The sequence below is a fragment of the Ambystoma mexicanum genome, chromosome 3p, assembly GCF_040938575.1.
Source record: "Ambystoma mexicanum isolate Mex_15411 chromosome 3p, UKY_AmexF1_1, whole genome shotgun sequence".
NCBI classification, from domain to species: Eukaryota; Metazoa; Chordata; class Amphibia; order Caudata; family Ambystomatidae; genus Ambystoma; species Ambystoma mexicanum.
Window position 1 is genome coordinate 562,794,200 of NC_090925.1, and position 25,245 is coordinate 562,819,444.

Here is a 25,245-nt window from a genome sequence, read left to right on the forward strand (position 1 = left end):
TAAATAATCACGGCGTTACCTCCTCATAGTGTCTTCACTGCCCCAGTCAGTACTAGTGATGAGGCAGCAAGCACCCAACTGACCCACCCAGCGCAGCCTTACGTTATCTGCAAACACACTTTCCTAAGAGTACACATCAAATCACAGAAGGCATCTGTACATTGTAAAATCACAGTACAAAACGTTCCCTCAGGTATATCTCTGAGTGACAACCTGCAGTGAGAGATAAAAGTGGACTGGGACATCCAAACAGCCACCCTGCAAATTTCCCTCAGGGACACTGCTTTTTATTTAGCCCGGGAAGCCGCCACCTCTCTAGTGAACCTCCCTTGCAGAACCAGTGGCAAAGGCACACCCTGCTGCCACTTAAGTCTTGAATGCACCAGCGAATGGTGGCTGCAAAGGTTTCATCCATCATCCTTACATGCCCTGGACCAAAGGATACCAATGAAGAGATGAAGGTCTGCCAACCTGCTGACCTCTCAAAATTAATCGGTACCGCTTTACCCACATCAAGCCGGTGCAGAGTGGAGCCATCATCTTCAAATAAAATGGGAAAAAACTATTTCTAAGAGGAATAGAAAACTGAATCTACTTTAGACCAAAAAGACAGGGTAAGCTTGAGGGCCAATTCTAATGGCCTAAACACCAGGTAAGGAGCCTTAGATGGCAACATCCCTAGTTTACCCAGCCTGCAGGCAAAAACCACTTATAACAACAATACCACCTTCAAAGTGAGCATCTTGAGGGGAGCCCCCCTTAGCACCTCAAATCAGGCCTTTACCAACACATCTAACACCATGGGAAGATCCCACATGGGAAACTCTGGCCACATGGTATGTCCTTCCTTCAGAATGGATTAAGGATCCCTGACCATTCTTATAGCTGAAAGTTAGGTGTGCAATGAGGAGACTGCCTGTCCCAATTAGAAACCAGCACGCAAATATCCAGGATTTTTAATGGTGCCCCGCGGCCCACGATGTAGAAAATGATGTTCAATGTCTGTTGTAACCCTTAAGGGTAGACAGCTTACAAACCCCTTGTAGAACCTCTGCTACTTCAGTAGATAGCCCCTTAGCAATTAACCTTGCCTGTTCAGTTTCTAGGTTGACAACCCTAGCTTTCTTAGAGTATGCTGGGACAAACGTGGCTATTTGAGGGCGGGGCGGGTCCAGGGGGAACAGCCATGGTGGATACACAGCCAGCTGCATTACCTGAGGAAACCAAGAGCTCCAATATGGAAAGATCATGATAACCTGAGCCTTTTCCCTCTGGATCTTTGCCGGCACACAAGGTATCATGGGGATTGGAGGAAACAGGTATATCAGTGCCTTTGGCCATGACAATGACACAGCATACCGCCCCCATGCAATAGGGCCCCTGTCCCTGGAGCAAATCTGGGTGTCCTTTCTAGATATCATAATGTCAATCCAGGGGTAACTCCACCAGCTGCAAATCTGGAGAAACAACTTGGGTTTCAACATGAACATCTGGGATGATGGGAAGGACCTTCTCAGAAGATCCGCTTTGACAATGTCCATCCCTGGAATATAGGAGAATGTCAAGGAATCTAGGTGGTCCTCTGCCCAGGTGCAAATCGACCGAGCCAGATTAGCCAGCGACAGGCACAGATTCCCCCATTGATGTTTGATGTAGCATTTCACCACCACAGTGCAGACATGCATTCTTTGGTGGGGGAGGAGAGGAACAGCTCCTTCCAATACATGGCAGATGACTGCTAGCACCCTCCAAATATGATGATTTGGATGCTTCCACTGCTGACCTTTGCCCCTATATTGTCTCTAGCACGAGAGTCATTCGCCATAAGAGCAGATTAGCACCGGTCGTTAATGGAATGGCATCTGGTAGACAGATCACATAGCCTGCTCTCTCAACCACCACCTGAGTGACTGAGCAACCTCTTTGGTCATCAGAATCCAAGCCTTCTACATCCCCTGCTGTGGATTCCACCCTGAAGAAGATGGCATACCAATGGCTTGAGGTGCAGACGGGGTCATGGTAATGTTGATACAAATGCAGTGAACTTCCCTTGCACTTGCAGCATCTGACATAATGTGAGATCTGGTGTATCCAGAAGAGCCTCTAGATGACTCCTCAGCTTCAGCGCCCTCCTCTTAGGAAATAACACCCTGGTGTAAAAAATGTCTTCAATGGACTCCACCAGCTTTGACGGCGAAAGCTGGGATTTTGCAAAATGTAGCCTCCAACTATGTTCTTCCAGTAGGCTGCACACGATCTTGATATCCTCACTCATCTGGATCTCTGATGGGGAATGGACCAGCCAATTGTCTTTCTACGGGTGTACTGCAATGCCTTTCTTGTGAAAGAGACCCGCAGAGGTGCAGCACTTTGTTTAAAAACTTCGAATGATAGCACCACAAACTGGAATCGCCTGACACCTACTTAACTCGAAAATAGGTATGTGAAATGATGCATCCCGTAAGTCTATGGTTGGTAACCAGGAACTCCCCAGGGCCAAAAATGCTGCAAATGGAATCCACTGGCTCCATTCGGAAGGTGGTAGGTTGGGAAAAGACGTTGAGCTCCTTTAGGTCCAGTCCCAGATGAAAATCACTTGATGACTTCGAAACCAGGAAAAGTATGCAAAAGAAACCCCTGTTCCACTCTTCCTCTGGGACTCTTGTCACTGCCCCCTTTTTTTTACTAAATCTTCCACACCCTTGGGTAGTGCCATGTGTTTTGCTGGGTGTCGAGGGGTTGGTGTTCACTTTAGTCTTGGTGATGGTGGCCTCTTGCAGAAGTCGATCTTGTAAGTGCCTGCAATGGTGTCCAACACCCACTGGTCCGTAATGAAGGCAGTCCACTGCATGAGGACATTTTGGCCCCTTCCTCCCACCGGCAACCAGCAGGGAACCATCCAATATTGAGGAAGGAGTTTGAGGCGCAGGGCTATTGCAGGTCTATTATTGGTAAGTATTACTGGCGTCCCTCTACCCCTACCCGTCTACGGTCGAGGCACGGGGAGGAGCTTTCCAAGGTGATAGTTATCTTGGTCTAAGTGGCAGGGATAGCTTGCTGTCATCTTGCGCCCGTTTTAATAATTCAGGACATTTTGGAGCAAAGAGCTTTTGCCACAGAAAGGGAAGTCGTAACCAACATGCCGTCAGAGCAGCATGGGCCTTTAGAAATCTGAGCCAAAACTGTCACCTTGCGTCCATCTTGACTGCTGATGATAGGGTGGCCGACATTAATGCACAGCTGAACTTTCTGGTCAATCATTGCAAGCTTCTCTGAACGATCATATCCATCCTCTGCCGCCTTCCATGCAGGCTGTAAAATCAGCCAGTCGGCTTTGTGTGACGTATTTCGCATACATAGATGCTCTGATGGAAACATTGGGGGATGTACAGGCTCTCTTAAGGCTGCATCCACCTTCTTATTTTCTGGTTCTGCCAAAACTGCATCCTTAGAGACTACTGATGTTCGCCCTGGGAAAGTTGCCAGAAGAGAATCCATTTTGATGGTGTCCTCCAGTATTTCCGGTTCTAGTTGAGTGAAGACTTTGTTCGCTTTCTCTCTCTTAGGTTTTTTATGCACTTGATGGACTGAGTTCTTCGCACAACACTTATGAAAGCCATGGAACCCATTAGGAGGGACGGCCCGTTGTATGACTTAGTAAAATACATTTTTTTAATAGGGGTATGCGATGTGACCTGCCAGTCAGTGGTTTTATGACTAGGGATTATCTCTACTAATTGTTTGAGGGAGGGAAAACATTTTCCTTGCACTCTTCAATCAACTTAGGGTCTAGCTATTAATTTATAGTAGCCCTGAGGAAGACTACATGGGCGCAACTAGCACACCTGCAAACGGAAAAAGAGACACCTGTCTCATTTGTTCTGAAATGGGCTGTGGCCTGGTTGATGTTTAGTCAGCTAAATGTGGTCTAGTTAGCGTCTCCTAGCAGGCTAGTGTGTGCATCTACTACTCAGGATTCGAACTTGGGTCATTCTCACACAAGAGATGCATGTCTTAAGGATTTGAAGATTCTCTCTTTGATCTATCTGCATACATGAATTTTTATGAAGGTTTATGTAATTATATGGTGAATTGTTAACTTTTGTATTTCCATCTACAGCACACTGTCTTATATGATTCGTTTATGTTTTATGTATAGATATATTGTATCATTTTGTAACATCGTTACATTTGTGTATTTGATTGAATTGTTCAACATTGTCAAAAAATCATAATTCATGTGTGACTATGGTGGTCTATATTAAAGATATGTATGACTTTATAAACTAAAATTGCTTTGAGGGTAAACCACTGTAAAGATAATGATCTAAGACGTCTTTGTCTCTATTCAGAATGATCGTATGTTTGTTTTAGTTGTATCTTGAGAGACAATTGGTTGATGTTTCACACACAGTGGTGTTATGGGTTGTGTCGAATCTTTTTGATGTGGGCAGGCATCAGTCTGCCTACCATCAACAACCGTGTTTGAGGGTGGTGATAAACATATGATTAATGCAGAATTAAGGAAAATGTGCATATCTTATGAGTCCAGTATTTCGAGTGGCACTCGAAGGCCCAATTTGGGAGTGGCCTTTAATTGCTTGATTCTTGCATCCACCAATGTGGATGGTTGTTCCTCCAGAATATCCAGGTTGTGGCACGCTTAATCCATTATTTCGGCCATCACTTCTCTGTGGATATATATGTATTTCTCTGCTATTAAGCTCCACATCCTGGTCCCACTGGAGCACTTCCAATCCCTCTTCTGGGATCTGTTTCTTAGGTGGAGGTTCCTCCTCCCCTGCAGGCTGGCAAAACGCTAGGCAAAAGCAGCATCCACTGGGCCTCCATCATAGCCAGTGTTCTATCGGGTGGAATTTCTGGAGCTGGGGCAGGTACAGGTGGAGAGCAGTGTCTCTGTTTGTGCTTTTACTTTCTATGTCTGCGGGGTGATCTAGAGTGACCCCGCCCCAATGTACCAGGCATCCTAACAGTGTGCTGCTGAGAAATCAACGCTCTCAGCTTTGGCGCACAGAGTGATTTACCTGTCGTCTGCACGTACCGTCTCGCGGTGGCTTATCAGCAATACGTCTTACCTGTGGTAACTTTGATTACCACCTGGCAGATCCTGCTTCCTGTGGCAAAACATGGGCCGGGCAGGTTTTGCCTTAGACCCAGGAACTGTTAAATGCTCCTTTCACCATTACTATGAATACTTGATTCGTGGAATCTCAACTTGCTTTTCTGGAATAAGCCACTACAACATGGAAATTCATTTGATTTCATATACTTGCCAAAGATCTAATTTTAGCGCATCAAGTACAAAATCCTTGCTTTCAAATCATTAGCCATCATTCTGTGTTCTCATTGAAAGATTTCCCTGGGGCTGCTACCATTTCAGAGATGACAGAACAAGATAGGTCGGAAAAGCAGGGTCATTTTCAGGACAGTTGCTGGAATATTAGTATCCGCTTGACACAATAATGGCAACTTCTAAAGTGTACCCACTGAAATGTGTCCACCTAAAGATGCCGGCCTGAAGATCTAATGCAATGCTTGTTGCATTAACATCAACATTGGAGCAATGCAAACAGCAACTCAGTGAGCTAGTCAGTGCACCTATGTTTCTGGTCTGGCAAAAGTAATTTAACAGCAAATCTCTTTACTAAATGGAAATCGATGCCATCCTGTGCTTTTTTCTAAAACCCGTAAGATGTATTACATCCTGAGAGCCATTAGAAAATAGGTAAATAGATAAAAAGCTTAAGTCTTTGTTTTCTCCCAATCCCTTTGTGAATTATGGGTTTGCGCCCTCTTGTCCAATGGAAGAGCAGCAGGCACAGAACACAATATTATTTTGACCCATTGAAGGGGATGGGAGCTGCAGGACTGGGAAAAGATGGCAGGAATGATGGAAAACATTATTGTAAAGTGTGTATGCAGTAAACGATATAATAAAAATGTACAAGAGTGTTAACCTATAAGGGTATCTAGTTAGAGGCTAGTTATACATTTAGAGTGCTCTGTGCAGATTTAAATAGAAACTAGCTGTCCATGGCATAATATATGCTTGTACCATCTGGCCAGGGTAGGGAAACCCTAGCTTTTTAAATTCATTTTAATGTTAAAATGATGCGGGTAATCCACCTCATGAAAGGTGGTCTGTTACAGAGATCCCCCTTACATCAAACTCCATGCCCAAAACATTGTGCTGTCCTGTGGCACAGCGCAGGTTCAGAGGTCATAGGTGCCCTTTTTATTTGCTGCTTTGACAGCAAATTCACTGCAGTGCAGAGGCTGCATTTAGATCTGCTCCCATGTTCCAAATCCACATACTTATGCTAAACTATCAGCCTGGTGGCAAGATAATCAGGAAATATTAGCCATCCCTATGTTTTGGTATGGTGGCTGATGGTTCACATAATTATTAAAAGCCACATCTTATTTGTAGCATACCAGTGTCAGCCCTGTAAGCTCAGACCAGTCACCTGCCTTTATGCACACCAGTGAATGGGACTAAGGGCAAGATGCCTGTCTCTGTTGACACTCTGTGTGGCTGGCTAATTACTCTTTGCCAGGCCCAGTGATTCACAACAAGATATCAACTGGGTGCCTGGCTTCAAAAAGAGCATTCCATAAAATAGGCCAGCCTCACAATAGGGGGGTTGAACACCAAAGGGACTTTGATGTGTAGGGCAAGAGAAGGGGCTCAGTTTAGGCAGTCAGACAGAGCAGAGAACAAGGGGAAAGGATTCTTCCATCTTGTTTGTCTGTGCTGTTGGCTTCTCTTTCCTTCCTGTCTTCTACACTTCCTATAAATCAATTTTAGTATGATACAAAAAGGTGCAAGGCACTTGTTATCTTAACAAGGATTGCACCCTTAAATCAGGCATGCTTTTAACCAATCCCATACGGCTTGTTGCCTTTATAAGGAATGGGTCTCCCCCTTTTTCTTTGATTCATTCCTAGACTTCAAGACAAATTGATTTGAACTGCTTTTGGTATAGGAGTCCTTTCCAAAGCCCTCCACCAGTGAGCAGAAGGAGTGTTCCAAGGCAAAGGCAAGCTCTGCTCCTTGCCCACCCCCACAGCATTTTGGGGGTGACTGCTGCTGGAGCAAGACCTGCCTCTCTGCCAGCTACACTGGTTTCTAGGACCTCACTGGAGCTGAATGACACCTGTGAGTGTTACCCACCCTCCCATGTGTTTGGAGAATGAGAACAAGGACTCATCTTATCCCTGAGCCCATGGATTGGGATTCACGGCTCAAGAAGAAGCACATAGTCTGGTCTCCTGCGTTCTGCCGCGTTGAACTTCCATTGAACCATTGTTGACCCTGTTAGAAAACACTCCAACTAACAGGACGTTGGCACTTCCGAACCTCTTCAAACTGATGTTGATGATCCTCAAACCAGTTTTCCACTGCACTGTGCGAGCTGACCACGTTGTGAATTTTCAATTGTCAATTACTCCGGCTCGAACAAGGACCTCACTGCTGTGTAAGGTTTTGAATCACCACCTCTTGAGCCGTGCCTTGAACCACAAGCATCTTCATCATTAAACCCAGCTCGTACACCAAACCAACATGGTGGCTTCATTGACCCGCCTCCTTCACACGCTGCACCAATCTGCAGTACATTTAATATTGAACCCAACTGTATGCCTGCTCCCTGTTGGTATCACCACGACTCACTGCATCTGAATCTGGTTTGACCAGGTTGCAAAAGGTTGCAAAATGTTGAGAAGCCAGGTTTGATGCTGTCGCACTGCCAAGAACTGGTTAAAGTACCATTGGAAGCTCCGTTTATTGGAACCCTAGAGACTGGTTAAGCCCCCTTGTGCAAATTCTTCCCCCAAGGACAGCTCCTTTACAACATTGTAGTGATGTATTGCCTTTTTCTCCCTGCTAAGTATCCAGAGTATTGCATTATTACATCTGCATTTCTCTGTCTTCATTTACAGGGGTGGGTTTATTTCGTGTTTTCTGGTACAGTTTGTAGTGTATATTGATGTATTGAATTAAATGATGTATATTTTAATTGAAACTTGATTGGACATTGCTTTACCTTGGACTATTGTACCATTGGTGTTTGGGATGCAACTGTCTCACATTCACACCCATCTTGAGAGTATAGCCTTACCTCGGTTTATCTCTTAACTGTACCTTTCTACCTTTACAATTGGGATCACTGTTCCAGGGAGGTGTGCATGCTGAGTCTGCGGTTTAGCCACTGCTCATCCTGGTTCTCCTGCGGGGCAGTAATAATTTTGTCACAATGCTGATGTAGTAGATCCTGCATCCCCTTTGTCACTCTGAATCACCAACTGCAAGCAGTGTCCGCCCTTTGCCGTCTATGTGTTGTCCTGCATTGGCTTAGCCCTGTCAGCCTAAGTGTGTTGGTATATCCCTGTCAGCCTCCACCATCCATCCATTCTTGTCTCTCTCTGTGCTCTTAACTGCGGTGCCATACATATGGCTATTGAGAAGCCTGTCTCTCTCTTCTTTAGCCGATTTTCAATGATCGCCTCCTTCCTGTTCATCTTCCGGGCATGCCAGCGTCACTGCCCAAGTTTATATATTCTGTGACACTTATCACCATACATGCTGCCTTTAACTGCTACATTCCGTAGTCCATATAACCCTGATCCTGTCCACTTCCCCCTCAACTCAAATGGCTCCTCTACCTGCCTTTGACTAGTGAGTGCAGAGTGCTACCGTGTGGTGCCTCACTCGCAAGAGCATGCCACTTCCATCACCCCTTGCTAAAAGTCCTGGAGTGGTTACCTTAAATTGGTCAAATTTAAGAATCCCTGGGCCTTACTGCGAAAGATGTACTGTCCACTAAAGCAGCCGCTTGGTGGTAATCCGGGGTGATGTGGGGATAACACTGTCCACGGCAGCGGGAAAAAGTGCAGAGCAGCTTGAAGTTGGTCTGAATTTGGGTGGATCTCCTTCTTGAGCTGCCAGCTCCTTAATTCGGGTGCAATATTTAGAGCCAACGGAGCAGATTGGCAGAGCCGCACCAGTTTAGGGCATGCTCCTGTTGATGCAGCCATGCCTGCTTAGCTTCCACCGTTGGTGCAGGCAGGTGGATCCGGTTAATGCCCTTTCTCCCACCAAGCCATCACACACTACCTGAATGTTTACATACTCGGAGAGGAGGACGGCCCAGTAGTAATCTCAACCAGCCCGCTACCACCCTTTGTGTAATGCGGCCTTCTGATATGTTCACCAGCTTTTCTGTGGCAGACGCCCTAGTTTCCGCTTAATGAAAATCCTCTCCCGCGCCATGCATGCCTCAAATGAACTTTCTTTGGCGGTTATATGCTTCCAAAAGGCCACACCGGAGGTAGACGAGATTGTCTTGGTGATGTGGGTCTGCTGGCACACCTCATTTGCCCACCCTCTGGCTCAGAATCCAAGCATACAACTTCGCTGTCCCCTAAAACAATTTCTTTGTTGCCCTTGGGCGACCCTGGTGGCATGATAGCAACTTATACATCTTCATAACCTTATTTAACTAAAGTTACATTCCTTAATCCATTTAAAAATAGGGATCCCAAATGTGGATTTACATACACGTTTCGTGTTCACTGACCAGTGTTTCTAAAAAGGTTTACCTTTGCAACTCAGAAGCCAAAAGGACTTTAGGCACAGTCAGAAACCTACTCACTCTCTACTCGAGTGCACTCGGAGTAGTTGGTAGAACGAACGTTTTTCGGATGTTCTTCCTATTCACAAATGCTGACCTTTAAACCCCGTGTTTTCTTTGTTCGCCTGAGATTCGGGTGTGTCTACCCTGGCTGCGGATCTCTGAGATGGAAAAGGGATCTGTCGGCAAATCTGGAGACCTAGCAACCAGTTTACTGTGAACTATGCAGCTCCACGCAAAGTATTCCAACGCAGGAATGGCATTCATTAATAAACAAAAGGCTTGTATCAGCGGCTGCAAAACGTGACGCACGCTGAGGACGTCCCAGGAAGGAAAACAAATAAGTTATATGTCTATATGCTGTCTGCCTTCAAGCTCCTAACTCTCTGTCCTCGCGAGAATAGGGTATCCTAGACCTAGGGTGACCAGATTTAAAAAGTGGAAAACCGGGACAGGGCAACTATCATAAAAGTAGGACTAACTCTTGAAAGTCGCTGTCAAGGCACGACACTTCAGTAGCGGTTCGAGGGGGGCGGGGTTTAAGTGTTACTGTTCAAATAAACACACGTTATAATTAATTTATCACAAACGAACACTATCTTAAGTTGTAAAATGCAGCATTTCTCTGTGTCAGATTGTGCATTCATGCCTTTCAGCTATGAAGACCGACTACCAAAAACTGGGACCCCTGCAGTTTCCAATGGAAACATAATCTTGAGAAAGGGGGTCAGAGCACCCAAAACCGGGACAGTCCTGGCAAAACCAGGACGTCTGGTCACCCTACCTAGACCTACTGGGGGGAAGCGCTGGAGGGGGCATCAATGGACTGCAAACAAGAGAACAGTTTGTGGAATTGGAGATATTTTTTTGCATACTTTTCCTATTGTGTCTTATGCTGGTAAGATAGCTCAATGGGTTGAGTGCTTGCTGTTGTGATCTGGCTGAAAGAACTCACCCTTTCATCCTTCCAAGGTCATAAATGAGTACCAAAGTTGGTTGGGTGACAATAATTGTATGTAAAAAGCTCTACGTGCAGGGCTCTGGCTGGAGGGCTATATAAATAAACATGTATATTATCATATGTCAGCAAATAAGAGCACAATTGCAGAAAACTGATTTTTTCGCAACATTCCATAATCATGTTTATGATATTGTTAGAATCAGATTAATTATTAAATTGCCTAACAAGGAATATACAAATTGGACTTGCTATACATAAACACGTAAAGAAGAAAAAAACTAGATCTCTGCAAAGTCATATGTTGTATTATTTTAAATTTGCATTACTTTTATCATAAGAGTTATTTGTGTTTAGTACATGGCCCGCAAGAGAAATTGATGGGTGGGTGGACAACTGCTGGCAGCTGAGCACTCGGAGCTGGATTTTGATTGGATGTTCTTTTTTTTCACATTCTATGGTAGAGGGCACATATGCCTAGAAAATTAAAACCTCCATTCAGGTACATTCATGTATTATGTGGGGAAGAGCTGCCCTTTGCCATCCCAAAAGGGAACACATCTCCCGTGCCAGACAGGAAGCTCACTGGCTCCCAGTTCAAGAGCGCATCACTTTTAAAATCCTCACTCTCACCCACAACTATCTTAGCCTCACAGCACCTTCATACCTGGCAGAGACTATTACCAAATCCATCTGAACACGACCCACTAGGTCTTACTACGCAAACCTACTGCACATCCCACGCATCACAGGGCCAAAGCCAGAGGGGCTGGGTTTCCCTTACATAGCTGCCAAGCTATGGAATGCCCTACACCCAGATTTCAGAGCTGAAAACTCTCTACTTGCCTTCCGTAAAAAAAATAAAAACGTCCTTTTTATCTAACTCTCCGTATGTCTTTCTTACCAATGTAAAAGATTCTATGCAAAAATGTATGTATGTAACTTCAATGGTTGTCCTCTGTTCCTTTCCTGTAACTAAGCTTACTGTCTGTAACAAGCGCCACAATGTCTCAGGGCTGCTATTCACTCTACAAATTCGAATAGATAAATAAATAAATACGTACCTAATCCACACTGCCAGTTTAGCAAAGGATTTACTCCTTTGGAAAAGTGTTTCTCAGCGTTGTCAGTCTGTATGAAGTACTAGGTGCTTGGTTGTTTTCTTGAGGTTATTGGGCTTCAATATCCACAAGTAACAAAATCACTGTCTCTTCTCCAGGGGTCTGCAGTCTTTTGCTTGCTACATGTCTTGGACTACAACTCCCATCAACCTTAGCTTGGCATAGTCAAGGGGGAGGGATCATGGGAATCACAGTCCAAAACATCTGGAGAGACACATGGTGCAGACCCCTACTCTACTCTCTCCAGGCATCTTGAAACTATTGTATCAGAGCAGTGCACAGCTTGCCACCGGCAGGAAGAGTCTGCCACCATGATTACCAAGTCAGAAAATGGAGTTCTGTCCAAACAATTGATGGCACAATGGAGGGTAGACTATCATCTTCTGCTCCGCATGTACAGCTAACAGATTCAGGACCTCAAGAAGTTGTATAAATCTAAAAAACAGACTCCTCAGCTTTATTCCTCCTAGGGTCTGATTAAGTGACACGCAGTACACAGGATACTGTGAAAGCTACCTTTGTTGGAAAAAGACTATACAGCGCTGTCTGGTGATGAGCTGTCCTTGGCCTGGAATCCACCATCCTTGACAAGGACTGTTCCAAAGTTCTTTTTGGCAAAGTTATGTCAAGACTGGAAAGATGGCTCAGTTTGTTGGCTCCCCTACTGGACGATTCCGTGGAATAATTGAAATGCCCTTGGTTAAAGTTCCAGTTCAGCAACTCATATGGTTTCTATTGGAAACAGCAACTGTTGCTTTGGTTTTACAACATCAACTGAAGAGCTTTGGAGAACATGGCATTTCTTTCCAATTCCATGTTGAGGGCTATTACTGCTGTCCAGCGGAATCTCTTGGATGCATTTTCTATTTTTATTGAAGCAATAGAATGTATCTTGTTCTTGTCCTCTGGGCCCCACTAGTCCACTGTACAAAAGCCAACTACTCGATTCAGTCTAAACCACTGGTACCTGATATTCTAGAGGTTTTATCAGTTTCCAGATTGGTGGAAATGTTTAGCCCTTGCAGGAACCTATTAGCAATCTAACCAATTGGGACTAAACTACCTTGAGACAGCAAAAAACAAACATTTACTAAATGAATGTCAAAAGCAATTCAGTGGTTTCCCTAGTCATCATCTTCCTGCCCTGTTTGGGTGCCATTGCAAAGTAGTCCCAACTGTAAAAAAGCTGTGCTGCCCTCCTAAGTAGTTAAGCTGGCCCATTAATGTAGATAGGTTTGGCTCCATCAAACACCTAAGGTAGTTTTCTGTTATGAGTGACTGGATGTAGCTTCCTTTCAGTTGGCCCTGTAGGTGGTAATATCTAGAGCAGCATCATCCACTTAGCAGTGTCAATTGGTGTTGCATTTCAAGTCAATTGAGTGCTGAGTTTCTCCTACATTTGCCTCTGCAGCATACAGCCAATGCGCACTGTTGCCTGGGCAATGTTATACAATATAAACCACGCTGCTTTTAAACTATGGGCCTCATTATGAGTCTGGCAGTAGCCGTGCCGGTAAAAACGGCACTGCTGCCGCCGGAGTAATTTTTTATCCAGCACCCGGCAATGGGGACTTACTGGGGCATTACAGCCCCGGCGGTCCCCACGGCCAGGTGCCGGAAAAAGAAAATCCCTATTCGAGTCCCATTGGACCCCATGGGAATGGGGAGGAGGGATGCACCGGCATCATTCATGAATGGTGCTGGTGAATCCGCCAAGGTCTGCGAGCGGGTGCCTTTCGCCCGACAGGTCAGACCTAGCAGGGGAAAAGGCACCCGCCCGCAGAACCCATAGTTTGCTGGTCCGGAAACAATGGTACTGGCAAGCTTACCGGTACTGTTGTTTCCGGACCGGCAACCTCGTAATGACCCTCTGTCTTAATTCAACACTGAATCAAAATACAATACCACTATGTGTGTTAATTCAAAGGAAATGTAGGCTTCTGTCAAGTTCATACAAAAGTAATTGACTGCTTCCTTCAAGCGAAGAGATCATAATAACAAATTCTATAGCTCAGTGGGTCTGATTTACAAAGTTTTTTTCAATTGGATTGCACCCTTGCAAACCGTTTTTGTAAATCAGGCCCTGTGTGTTTACAACAAATACACCATATATTTTCCACTAACCACTAATACAAAAGAACACAAAGATATATAAAAACACACATGCAGAAATAGTGTTTTATAAGCCTAATAAAAATGCAGGGTTCTGATTTTGAACACATGGTGCATGAAATGAATTATTGCTAAACTGTAGAAGAGCCTCCAACAATATCTAAAGATACTCTAGAACACACCTGCTTAACTCTGACTATAGCCACCTAAATATCCGCCGCAGTGCGTAATACAATGTCTATGGCTTTCCAGGTCACAGTGATCCCAATCTGCATGTTAGAAGTTGCCTTGCCCTGTCTTTATACCTCCAAACCCCAGCCGGTCCTTGGGATTCCTTTATTTCAATAATAATCACCTAACCCAGGCCTTTGCAATGGATACCCCGTTGATTCAAAGTACACCCAAGTGCCAGAAAGTGGTGTTACAACCACAAACACATCCGGCATCACAGGATCATCATGTAGGCCCATTCTGTCACACACATATAATAGCATGTCACTCAAGTCCATGTTCCCATTGAGGCCAGTATCAATGTTAAATAATCTGCCAAACCTTACATGTCGGCACTTCTCCACCTGTCCCTTCCCTTGCATTTACATTGCTCTGAATATACCAAGACCTCTGAACTTGGGGGGCCGCAGCAAGTAAGAGCTCTACCATCCTGCCCTTTGACTTCTACACAGCCATAATACACATGAGATGAGAATGTAGTGTCTCATTATTTTTTGGGAGATATGGCAAGCTGTCTGTTTCTGCAAAGCATTGCTTTTGGATACCCTTGAAGCAACCTTCGCCAGTAGTGTGCAGACTGAAATCCGCCACGTGACAAGATCGTAGAACCCTTATGAACAATACACCTCATGAAACAACTAGTCAATAGGAATACAATGTCTTTTTCTTACCACATGGAAACGTGCACATCAAAGAGCGTTCTCTTTTCTGTCCGCCTGGTTCAACAACACATTTCTTTCTTGCTTAACAAGAGAGAAAGACCAAAACAAAGAAGCCGTGGCGCACCAGGCAAAACACCGGGTATGTTATAATGTCTACGTTGGCAGCATGTTAAGATCTGGAAAGTACTGCGACTTAATTCTCACAAAAGGGAAACATTTCAATTCCAGCTCTTTTAATTCTCCTGGCAGGAAAGTATGTGTTTTGTGTTTCAAGCCCGGCTTGGAGTGGTCCCTAAAAACTTTTTTTAATGCATCTCTACCACCCTGCACAGCAAGATTATAGACCAGCCCAAAAAATGACTTCAATGTAAATCCTTCTATATCATGTTAACGTTCGGACACGGGTCAGGATATACAGTTTGCGCAGTAGCTTAAACCCAATATTGGAAAAACATCTGTACATGTCGTCACACTTTCAAATAAAATCCCAGTCTGCGGCAAAAAAGGCAAATGAGTGAGCATGTATCATAAAAACTGCCAGAGCTGCCAACAAGCCCTTGTCAGCACTGAGGGTCCCTTACTTTAAATCCCAAAGTAGCCCTTTCCTTCAATATTTTGCAGCAGTTGCACTGTTCAAAGGCCAATTGATGCACTGTGTTTCAGTGGCGTGGCACTCACATTCACAGAAAATGTAGCAGTGCTGACATTACCCATTGTTGCAATCTTTGGATACTCGTAAAATACAGAATGCTCTTTGAATAAAAGCTATAAATATTGACCTATGAGGATGTGTCAATATCTTCACGATGTCTTCAGTGATCGAAATTAACATTGGATAAGGAGGAGCTAAAAGCAGCTCCTGAATATAGGGCATTAACCCGTGAGCAGGCGCTACCACTGGCGAGCAAGGAGCTAGCACGTAGGGTTCCACAATTCCAACCTCCACAAAAGATGCAAACCTAACATTTTGTCCATTGTGTATGACCCCTTGTGCTTTACATGTCATATTGATGTGTCATAATGCTCATTTATTGACTGTCCAAAATGAAAAAAGTAAGGTCATAGAGGTTTGTTTGTTAGGCATCAGTTGGCCTCAGGAGCCAAAAATTGCTGATGGCAGCTGTTGGTGTCAAGCTAACCAGGCTCTTCTAGGCTAAAGACAGGAGCTAAATAGCTCTTGGCCCCCCTCTCAATTTCGAACCCTGTGTGTTAGAGTGTAGGGAAAAGCTAGGGGATTTCCTGCCTGTCTCAGTTATTGGGATCAGTGTATTCTGATCCCCTCCGCGATCATCACGTGCTAGGCTCATGATCAAGGGTCAATGGAGTCCTTACCACAGAAAGCAGACACTGCAAATCAGCAATCATGGACGGAGTGCTTTGAATCAAGGAGTAATGGACATTCAAGCAGGATCATCCATGAGGCTCTATATAAAGCTACCTAACTTTTAGTCTTATTGAATCAGAATTATGAATTGATATATATTTGACCAGTAAACAACATTTTAATTAAGGGGGTTTGCCTCATGCTAGCAGTTCACGTGATGCTTCCTTTCTATTTTTTTTAAATCTTGAATTGTTTCGTTCTTTGAGAAGGTTCAAAACAATGGGCCTCATTCTACCTTTGTCGGTATCCTGGAGGTAGAGTCGCCATAATACCAGCAAATGTGGTTACTGTTTCCGGCACCCGGTCCGGCAGTATTGCAAACGGATTACCGGTGCTGGAGTGACGGTGTAAATCTCCATTCATGGAGTCCCATAGGACTACATGAGGGGGTTTGCCATCATTACAGGCATCAGCAATGCCGGTGCTGGTAATGAGGGCTTTTTTCGCCAGTAGGTAACCCAGGTGCCCCACCAGCAAACATGTAGTAGGCCGGTGCAGAAAAGAGCCAGTATCCATGAATACCAGCAATTTTTTACTGCACCGTCTGACTTAGAATGAGGCCCAATGTCTTCAATCCAGAAGAGTTAAAAATTGATTCCTCAAAATGAGTGGCAAAGCCACATGCACATACACATTTACTTGTAATAAAGGCACTTTTAAACTATGTCTTGGTTGTTTTTTCTCATTTATCCATTTATCAAGACCCCAATGGCACTGATGGCTTGCACGGGCCGTCAACACCGCCGGGGGCGCTGCAGGATCTGCTCGCCCTAAGGCCAGACGGGGAGAGTGGCGAGCGTGGGACTTACCTGGAGCCCGACCGCATCAGGTCTGACGCGGCAGGAGCTCAGCACAGACTGCGTGGTGACTAGCAGAGGCTCTGCCCAGGTGAGCAGGTCCTGAGCAGAGACCAACTAGGACTTCCCCGCCCATCAACGCACCATCACAGAGGAAATCGACAACAGGCTCCTAAAGCCCTGAAAAATTAAATCAATGGCGTAGCACCGCCACAGAGGAAATTGAAGGGCTTTCAATGTCGTGTAAATAATACTCCCATAGAGGAAATGAGGGCTTGGAGAGCCCATGATCACTACACCTCACTGCCACAGAGGAAATCAAAGCTCATCTTGCTAAATTAAAGTGAAGGGCCCCACCACGGAGGAAAGTGAGCGAGCTTTTCTAGCACATATGGTCATTCGTCTCACTGCCATAAAGGAAATGTTGTTTCATTAGCCCCTAATATTAGTAGAAGACCCTCTCTAAAGGGGAGATGGCAATTATCCCATGGCAGCTACCCCCGGCAGAGCGGATGAATGCAAAAATGCAAAAGGGACAAGGACAGACAGGAAGAAACAGGGACATTTAAAACTGGCTGAAAAGTGGAGAATTTACTTTACTACTGAGGCCCGACTGCAGTAGCCAAGGTTGTTTAAAGCTGTGCCAATGAAATGTGTTTGTGGAAAGTGGGAGGTTGGGACTAAGAGTATTGCGCCCACAGACGGTATGAATAGGAACTTGCTTAAAGCTCACACAGGGAGGGGTTTGTGCAAAGGGTAGCTCCACTCTTTTTAATGCATTATCAAATACAGAATAAGTATCTGCATTGTGTCATGTTGTGGATGGTTGGGTGGTTCCAGTGTGGCCCATTACTGGCCTGGGGTAAGTTTAGGATTGTGCAGCCCGTGCCAGAGGCTACACATGGAATCCAGTAGAGGTCTGCCTTCCGTGTGTCTGCTTTGTTTTTCTGAGAGTCTTCAGCTCTGTGACCAATCAGCAATCGTGTAAAGGAGGATCTAACTGCCTGTAAAGGCTGCATTCCAATCTTTCATTTGTGAAGTGTACAAATCTAATCAAGGAGACCTGGACAATCTGAGTCACAGGACGCCCCGGATGAGGTAACTCTTTTCATCCCCTGCCCAACCCCAAATAGTGTTAGAGACCTTACTGTTGGGCTCAATTGTATGTTAAGTGACCTTTACCCTTGTTAGAGGCCCCCGCCCTCGGCCTTGGAACATAAAATTGGGCAGCGATTCCCTACTACAAAATAGAACCTTCTGGTGGGGGCTCTACCTCTTCATTCTGTTCTGTTTTCTGTCTCTGCTTCAGCCTCTTTAGCAATTTAAATGATAAATTGATATCAAGATAGGTTCAGTCCTACGCAGCTGTCCTTTTCTCAGAATAAGTGGTTGAATGAGAGTCTTGCGTCTCTGCGCTGCAGAGGAAGGTTTAAACATTCTACCCCATTGCTTCTTGCAGAAGTGGCAGTGCGTTGAGGACAGCACAGGCAAACTTCGGCTTCACAAATGCAAAGGGATGGCCAACCTGGCCATCAAATCCGGCATCAAAGGCATGGGCAACCTTTTGTCCAAGTACTACAGCAAGAACGTCGATGAGTGCAACTGCGAGGACAACGACTACAAGATTAGCTCATTTGGACGGCTAAAAAAACTCTTCTCGAAAAAAAGTAAGTTGTATTTCCAGATGTTTGATCAGTCTAGTGCTCGACCAGTCAAGTGTCCATTGTTAATAGGTGCTTTCCATGATGATGAACAAAGTCATTTTATAACAAGAATGAGCCATCGGGCTAACCAAAGATATTCTTCCTATGCATTTAGTCTACTTTTTCAGAGTTTTAAAATTTGAGATTTTGTTTTTTAGGTGCACTTCACCTACATAATGAAAAGGAAATGATCAGTTGTGTATCGTATGCATGACGCATCCTAAGAGGGTCACAGATTCTCATAGGGGGTGGCCATGAGCATGTGCGAAGGGCAGCGTCAGCAGGATCAGGTTTATCCATTTCACGGCACATTTTTCTACACTGGCTTCCATTCCCAATTCATAGGGCATATTTTATTTTATTTGTTTATTTCTAACGTGCCATAGCCCGCAGGCAACAGGGCACACGGATAGACAAGAGTAAAACAAGACATACATGGTCTACCACTATTTATTCAAAGAGAAAGGTTTTCAAGTTTTTTCGGAAAGTACTGCATTTTTTTTCTGCTCGTATGGATGTAGGTTGTTCCATGCACCCACAGCTCTAAGGGGAAAGGATATACCTTTTCCTCCGACTAGTTTGGCATGAGGAATGGTGAGGAGATGTGCCGAGCATGATCCTAGAGCCCTGTTGGGTATGTATCGTGTCAAGGTGAGTTTCAGATATTCCGGCACCTTCCCATGTATGCACTTATGGGTTAATGATAATACTTTGAACTAAATTCTTTTTCCACCACCGGCACACATTGAAGTTTCTAACGATAGTTGGAGATGTGTTCTTTCCTAGGTTCATTGTGTATTATCCTGGCAGCATCATTCTGCATGATCTGTAGCTTCTGGATATTTCTTTTTTTAATTTAACGTGATTTTACGGTTATACATTAGACAACCTTTGATCACATGTTTTAACTTCATATTTAGAAGATAAAAAGAAAAAAGAACGAGAAAAGATACGATAAGATGGATACAGAGACCTCAGCATTGTATATATGTCATTTAGGTTATAACAGTTTCCTCTAGTCCAATTTAGCTAGGGGATTCTTTATGATGATTAAAAGTTTGCTCAATACTAAGGTTATTGATGTTTTTTCATTGGTCGGTAGCATTTTCCACCACATGTCCTTTGGTCTGTATCCATATTTTTTGATGACATCACACATTATCAATGTTCTTTGATTCTCAAAAGTTGAACAGTCCATTATCAGATGTTGTAGATTTTCAACTGATTTTCCTTCATTACATAGACGGCAAGTTTGGGGCCCTGCTTGTATGGTTTTGGACCATGTAGTTTCTTTAGTTTGAATCAGATTTAACTTGAATCGTAGAAATGGATCCCGGAAGAACCAATGAGGGAATGTTTTCAAATAGTTCGGGATTGTGTGTGGTTTCTGACTGATTTCCCATAGTTTGCCATATCCTTTGTACCTGCGTCTTTGCTCTTCGGTATTGAACCAATCTAATGAATAAAGTTTCTTTTTGATTTTATCAGGATTGTTCATTAAGGTTTCATTGGTTTCTTGTAAGGAATGTATGATGGCTAGACACTTTTCTTCCAATTCATTCAATATTGGCTCAGATCTAGTTGCCAGTGCTTTATGTAAATGTAGGAAGCCTCCTTTTGGTTGATCATCTTTGCATTTCCTGTAAAATGCAAGCAATATTTCTGTTGCTGGCTCCACTAAGGCGTTACAATAGTCTAGCTGCGGCAGAATTACAGCTGAGACTAGGGTTTCACAATTTGTTTGCGACACTAGTGGATTTATTTGTCTCAGTATTCTAAGATGATGGTGTGTATTTTTGGCAATATTGTTGACGTGGGTGTCTGAGTTCAGAAATGCCTCAAGTACTATACCAAGCATTTTTACTTTGTCAAATACCTTCCTGGAGCAGTTGTCAAGTTTAAAGCTGGCATAAATTGAGTTGAGCTTGCTTCTTGCTTGGTTTGTCCCAAAGATCATAAGCTCAGTCTTTGAGCTATTGAAACACATCCAGTTACTAAGCATCCATTGCTGGATGAATAGGTAGATGTCATTCAGCTTAGAAGTACCCGAGGGATGGTCACCACTTAGATCCATAATAAGCTGAAAAACGTCAGCGTAGTTACTGAAACGGAGACCCTTAGCTTCTAGTATTTCGCATTAGAGCTTTATGTATATGTTGAAGAGGGCCAGAGAAATACAGGCCCCCTGAGGCACTGCATAGCTGATAGGGGCTGGGTCTGAGCAGGCAGTGCCAGAACATATTCTGGAAGTTCTTTCACACAGAAAAGAGCTTATCCCTTCAGTGTTATGGCTGGAGCAGTTACCTGAAGCAGCTAGTGTTTCTAACAATGAAGGGTAATCCAGCAAATCAAATGCTGCAGAGAGATCTAATAAGATGAGCAACCAAGTCTTTCCTTTGTCTAGTCTCTCTAACATGTGTGTCTGTAAGTCCAGTAGGGCGCTTTCTGTCCCATCGTTACTTCAGAAGCCAGATTGTTTATGGGGGAACGCTAGTGAAGTTTCAAAGTGTGTCTGTAATTGAAATGTGGCTGCCTTATCCAGAATTTTCAGTAAGAATGGAATGTTTGTTATCGTCATAGGTTTGCTGGATCTTTTGCACTACTTTCAGGTTTCTTAATGATGGGGGTGACTGCTACTTCCTTGATAGAGGTAGGTACTTTCCTGTGTAAAAAAGAAGCATTGATGAATCTGGTAAGAAAGGGGGCAAAATGACCAGTGTTTTTGAGAATGATTTTAGCAGGAAGAAGGTCTCCTATACAAGAGGTGGGGTGGACCTAGAAGTGGCTAAGATTTTGGTGGTATCTTAATAGTGACAGGGTTGAAACAAAACCCAGGGGACATGTTCTTGTTTTTTTATCGATGCCAGTCACTTGCTTGTGTAGTAGTCTATCAGTGTTTAGTTTACCTTGGATTTTATTGCGAGCCAGTGAAACCTTGTCCTTGAATGTCACAATCATCCTTGTTGGGATCAATGGAGTGGGTAAGGGCACTTGGGTTTTCCCATGATTTGTATAGCTCAAATAGTTTCTTAGTATTACTGCCTGCGTAGTAAACACCATAGCACAGCAAGGAACTCTATGAAGAGTACATTTCTTTGAGAGAGTGCGTGTACTCAGGAACCACATTTTGCCCAGAGGGAGTGGCGCAAGGCAAGCTGGAAGCTAGGAATGTGGGCTTGCACAGCTGGTATTAGCCTGCATTCCTTTCAATCCTCCTGTGCCACTTAGTGTGCTGCCTTTTATTGGCTGTTGCCCATCACCGTTATCCCCCTGTTTCCACCCCCTTCACACCTACGATATCTTTTACCACAGTACTCCACACCTTTATATCAGCCCTCCGCCCTCCCTCCCCCTGGCCACCACCATGCCCCTACTCTGCGTCCCGGATGGGCCATCGTGTCATTAAAAAGAAAAATGGACTATGGCCCTTTTCCCATTATTAATGGCACCATCTTTGATTCTAGTTTTGGTTAAAGGAAATCAGGCATGCGAGTTGCACAGAAACAAAATTCCTTAAAAAAAAACACTTTTAGTACTGACAATGGGTTGGGGTATTAATAGTGTCAAGTGTCTTTTTTGAGGGTGGGCTGTGGAGGTAATAGCGCTAAGCCCTCTACAAAGGCTCAGACTGATGTCCCGTTGTAGCCAAAGCCTACCCTCAAAAAGTATCATACGCTGCAATGTATACTGCATAAAAGGATACGTGTGTCTAATGTTGCTAGATTGGCACCCTTCCACACCATCAACCACTATTGCTTCATAAAAATGCTTTCCATATTAAGTATCAGAGGATTAGTGCTCAGTGGTCGAAGTGAGTGAGAGCTATCTGGAGCAAAATACCACTACTTTTTAACTGTTTAGTTTAGTTTCTTTATTTGTACCGTGCGCCGAACCCTGGGGTAACCAGTCGTCGGAGACTTAGAGACAGTTACAACATGGCAAAATATATAATACAGACTGTGAAATAGCAACATTAAAGTGTGTTGGACCAGGTTACAAGATGGTCGACAAGGACATGCGGAGATGAAGTACATTAAGCAGAATTTTTGTTTGCAAGCCATGTTTTAGTATTGACTCTAAAAGTCCAAAAAGAGGGTTCTGCTCTAAGAGTTAGAGGCATAGCGTTCCATAGTTTGGCAGCTAGGACCGGGAAGCTGGCGCCACCTGCTTTTTTTAGGGAGAATTTGGGAATGGAGAGACAATGTGAGTATGGCGTTCTAGTTAGTCTAGTAGATGTGTGATTGTGGAACTTGTCTGCCAGGTATTTGGGTGCGTCATTGGAGCAGCATTTATGGATGATGACGAGGGATCTGAGCGTGATTCTGTCTCGTACAGGAAGCCAGTGAGCGTCTTGCCTGAAGCTGGAGATGTGAGCGTGTTGAGGGATACTGAGGGCGGCTCTGAGGGCATTATTTTGAAGCACCTGTAGTTTGTTCAGGTTGCGTTCTGATGTGCCGAGAAAGAGTGTGTTACAGTAGTCAATTTTTGAGAGCACTAGCGCTCTGGCTAGTGTAATGCAGCCAGAAGGAGATAGGAAGGGTTTGCAGACGTTGATAAGCTTATTTGTATAAACTGTGGATGAGGCTATGGCATTCACCTGTCTTTTGAGCGAGAGAGTAGAGCCTAGATAAACCCCATGGGTTTTAATTTCTTTGGTTACTGTGATTAGGTTACCGTTTATGTTGATGGACGCGTAACGGGGGTCTAGTTTGTTTAGCCGTGGTTGGGAGCCGACAAGAAGGAGCTCCGTTTTCTCATTGTTGAGGCATAGACTGTGCTCTGCCATCCAGGCTTGGATCTCCAAATGTAGGTTGTTGATTTTGGTGGAGTCCTCATCGTAGCACCCTGATAGGGTGATAAGAACCTGGGTATCCTCAGCATAGTTTGTGTATGTGACACCCAGGTTATCTAGGCGGTCAAACAATAGCTTAGTGAAGATATTGTGTAGGGTCGGCGAGACGCACGATCCTTGAGGGACGCCGCAGGTGATGGGGACAGGGAGGGCTGAGGCCCCCGGGGAGAAAACCCGGGTGGTTAAGTTGGCTAAGAAGGACTGGATCCAGGTAGTCACCTGGTTAGAGAAGGCCGCTGAGGTCGTCAGATGTTCCGGGAGGATCTGATGGTCGACGAGGTCGAAGGCTGCTGATAGATCTAGTAGGAGAATGGCTAGATTACCCTTGTCCTTTGCCTCATCCATCTGGATTTTTAGGTCCAGTAGGGCTGACTCTGTTCCGTGCCTTGGCCTGAAGCCGGATTGTCTAAGACGTAGGAGGTTGTTGTCTTCCAGGTGCTTCTGTATTTGCAGGTATGCCACTCTGTCTAAGATTTTTAGGATGTAGGGAACGGTGGTGATAGGCCTGTAGTTGGTTGGGTTATTGGGGTCTAGATTAGGTTTTTTTAGTAGTGACATGACCCAGGCCTCCTTGAGGCTGCTGGGCACTGAGCTTGATTTGAAGGATGCATTGATAAGGGCTGTTATGAAGGGGGCCAGAATGTTGGCGACTTCCTGGATGATGGGAGCTGGGCATGAGTCCCCTTGGCATCTGGAGGGTTTTAGGCCCTTAATGATGCTTTCTACTTCTTTAGTGGATACTGGTGAGAAGGAGAAGGGGGGCAAGTGGGAGTTTTGGGAGTGGTGGACGGTAGACGTTTTTTTTTTTTGGAAAGGCTAAGCTTTTTCTGTTCGATTTTGGATTGTAACATCGTGATTTTGTCTGCTAGGGCTTTTTGAATCCTCTCACACCAGTCTGCATCTTTCACGCAGGTTTCTGCCAGAGCGGGGGGCGGGGGTTCGAGTTCCCTGAGGATATTAAAGAGCTTTTTTTGTTTTGGATTTGGCTCTCTCGATTCTGTTATCATATGTCTCTTTTTTTGCCTTGAGGATGGCGGTTTTGTAGGTGGAGGCTGCTATCGAGAGTTGTGTTTTGTTGGATAGGTTGGGTGTTTTTCTCCAGGTGGCTTCTGCGGCTCGTTTGGAATTTCGGAGGATTTTTAGCTCTGGTGTGAACCATTTGTTCATGTGGGCTGCCGGTTTGGCTTTGGAGAGTTTGAGGGGAGCGATGGTGTCTACTGCTGATTCTAACGTTTTGTTGTAGAGGTCAGCAAGTTTCTCCGCATCTAGGTTAACGTAGTTAGTGGGGGTAAGGATGTTGTCTATAAGTGGGCGGAGGTTTTGTAAGGTGATGTTGCGGTTGTTTCTGGTGAGGGTTTGGGGGATGGTGGTTGGCGTGTTTGGTTGTGATTTCCATTGGATGGAGAAGGAGATGGCGTGGTGGTCAGACCATGCAGTTTGCTCGTTTTTTGTGATGGTCGTAGAGCAGTTGAGATCCGCTAGCCAGTCCAGGGTCCTGCCTTTGTTGTGGGTAGGGTCTGTGATTCTGATCTTGAACCCTAGTTGGGAGATGGTGCTTTCCAGGGAGAGCGCATTGGCATCGTTTGGGTCACCGAGACCGAGGTTGAGGTCGCCAAGTAGGATAATTTGAGATCCTGTTTTGGTGTTGGTGGTCAAAAGGTCAGATATCTCTTCCTCAAATGTGGTGATGGGGCCGGGGGGTCTATAAAGGAGGTGTACTAGTATGGTTTGTGTAGCAGAGAGTTGGAGCTTGGCTGACAGAAGTTCTGCAG

At 44.7% G+C, this 25,245-nt stretch overlaps 1 protein-coding gene across 3 annotated transcripts in view; it reads left to right on the forward strand.

Annotated features, from left to right (window-relative positions):
• The window catches only part of SULF2 (sulfatase 2), a 747,920-nt gene that overhangs the window by 610,800 nt on the left and 111,875 nt on the right, over positions 1 to 25,245 (forward strand). For all 3 annotated transcript variants that reach the window (XM_069651282.1, XM_069651284.1, XM_069651283.1), the window contains exon 11: positions 18,378 to 18,585. In XM_069651282.1, the coding sequence (XP_069507383.1) occupies positions 18,378 to 18,585 (208 nt within the window). The remainder of the gene's footprint in view (positions 1 to 18,377; positions 18,586 to 25,245) is intronic.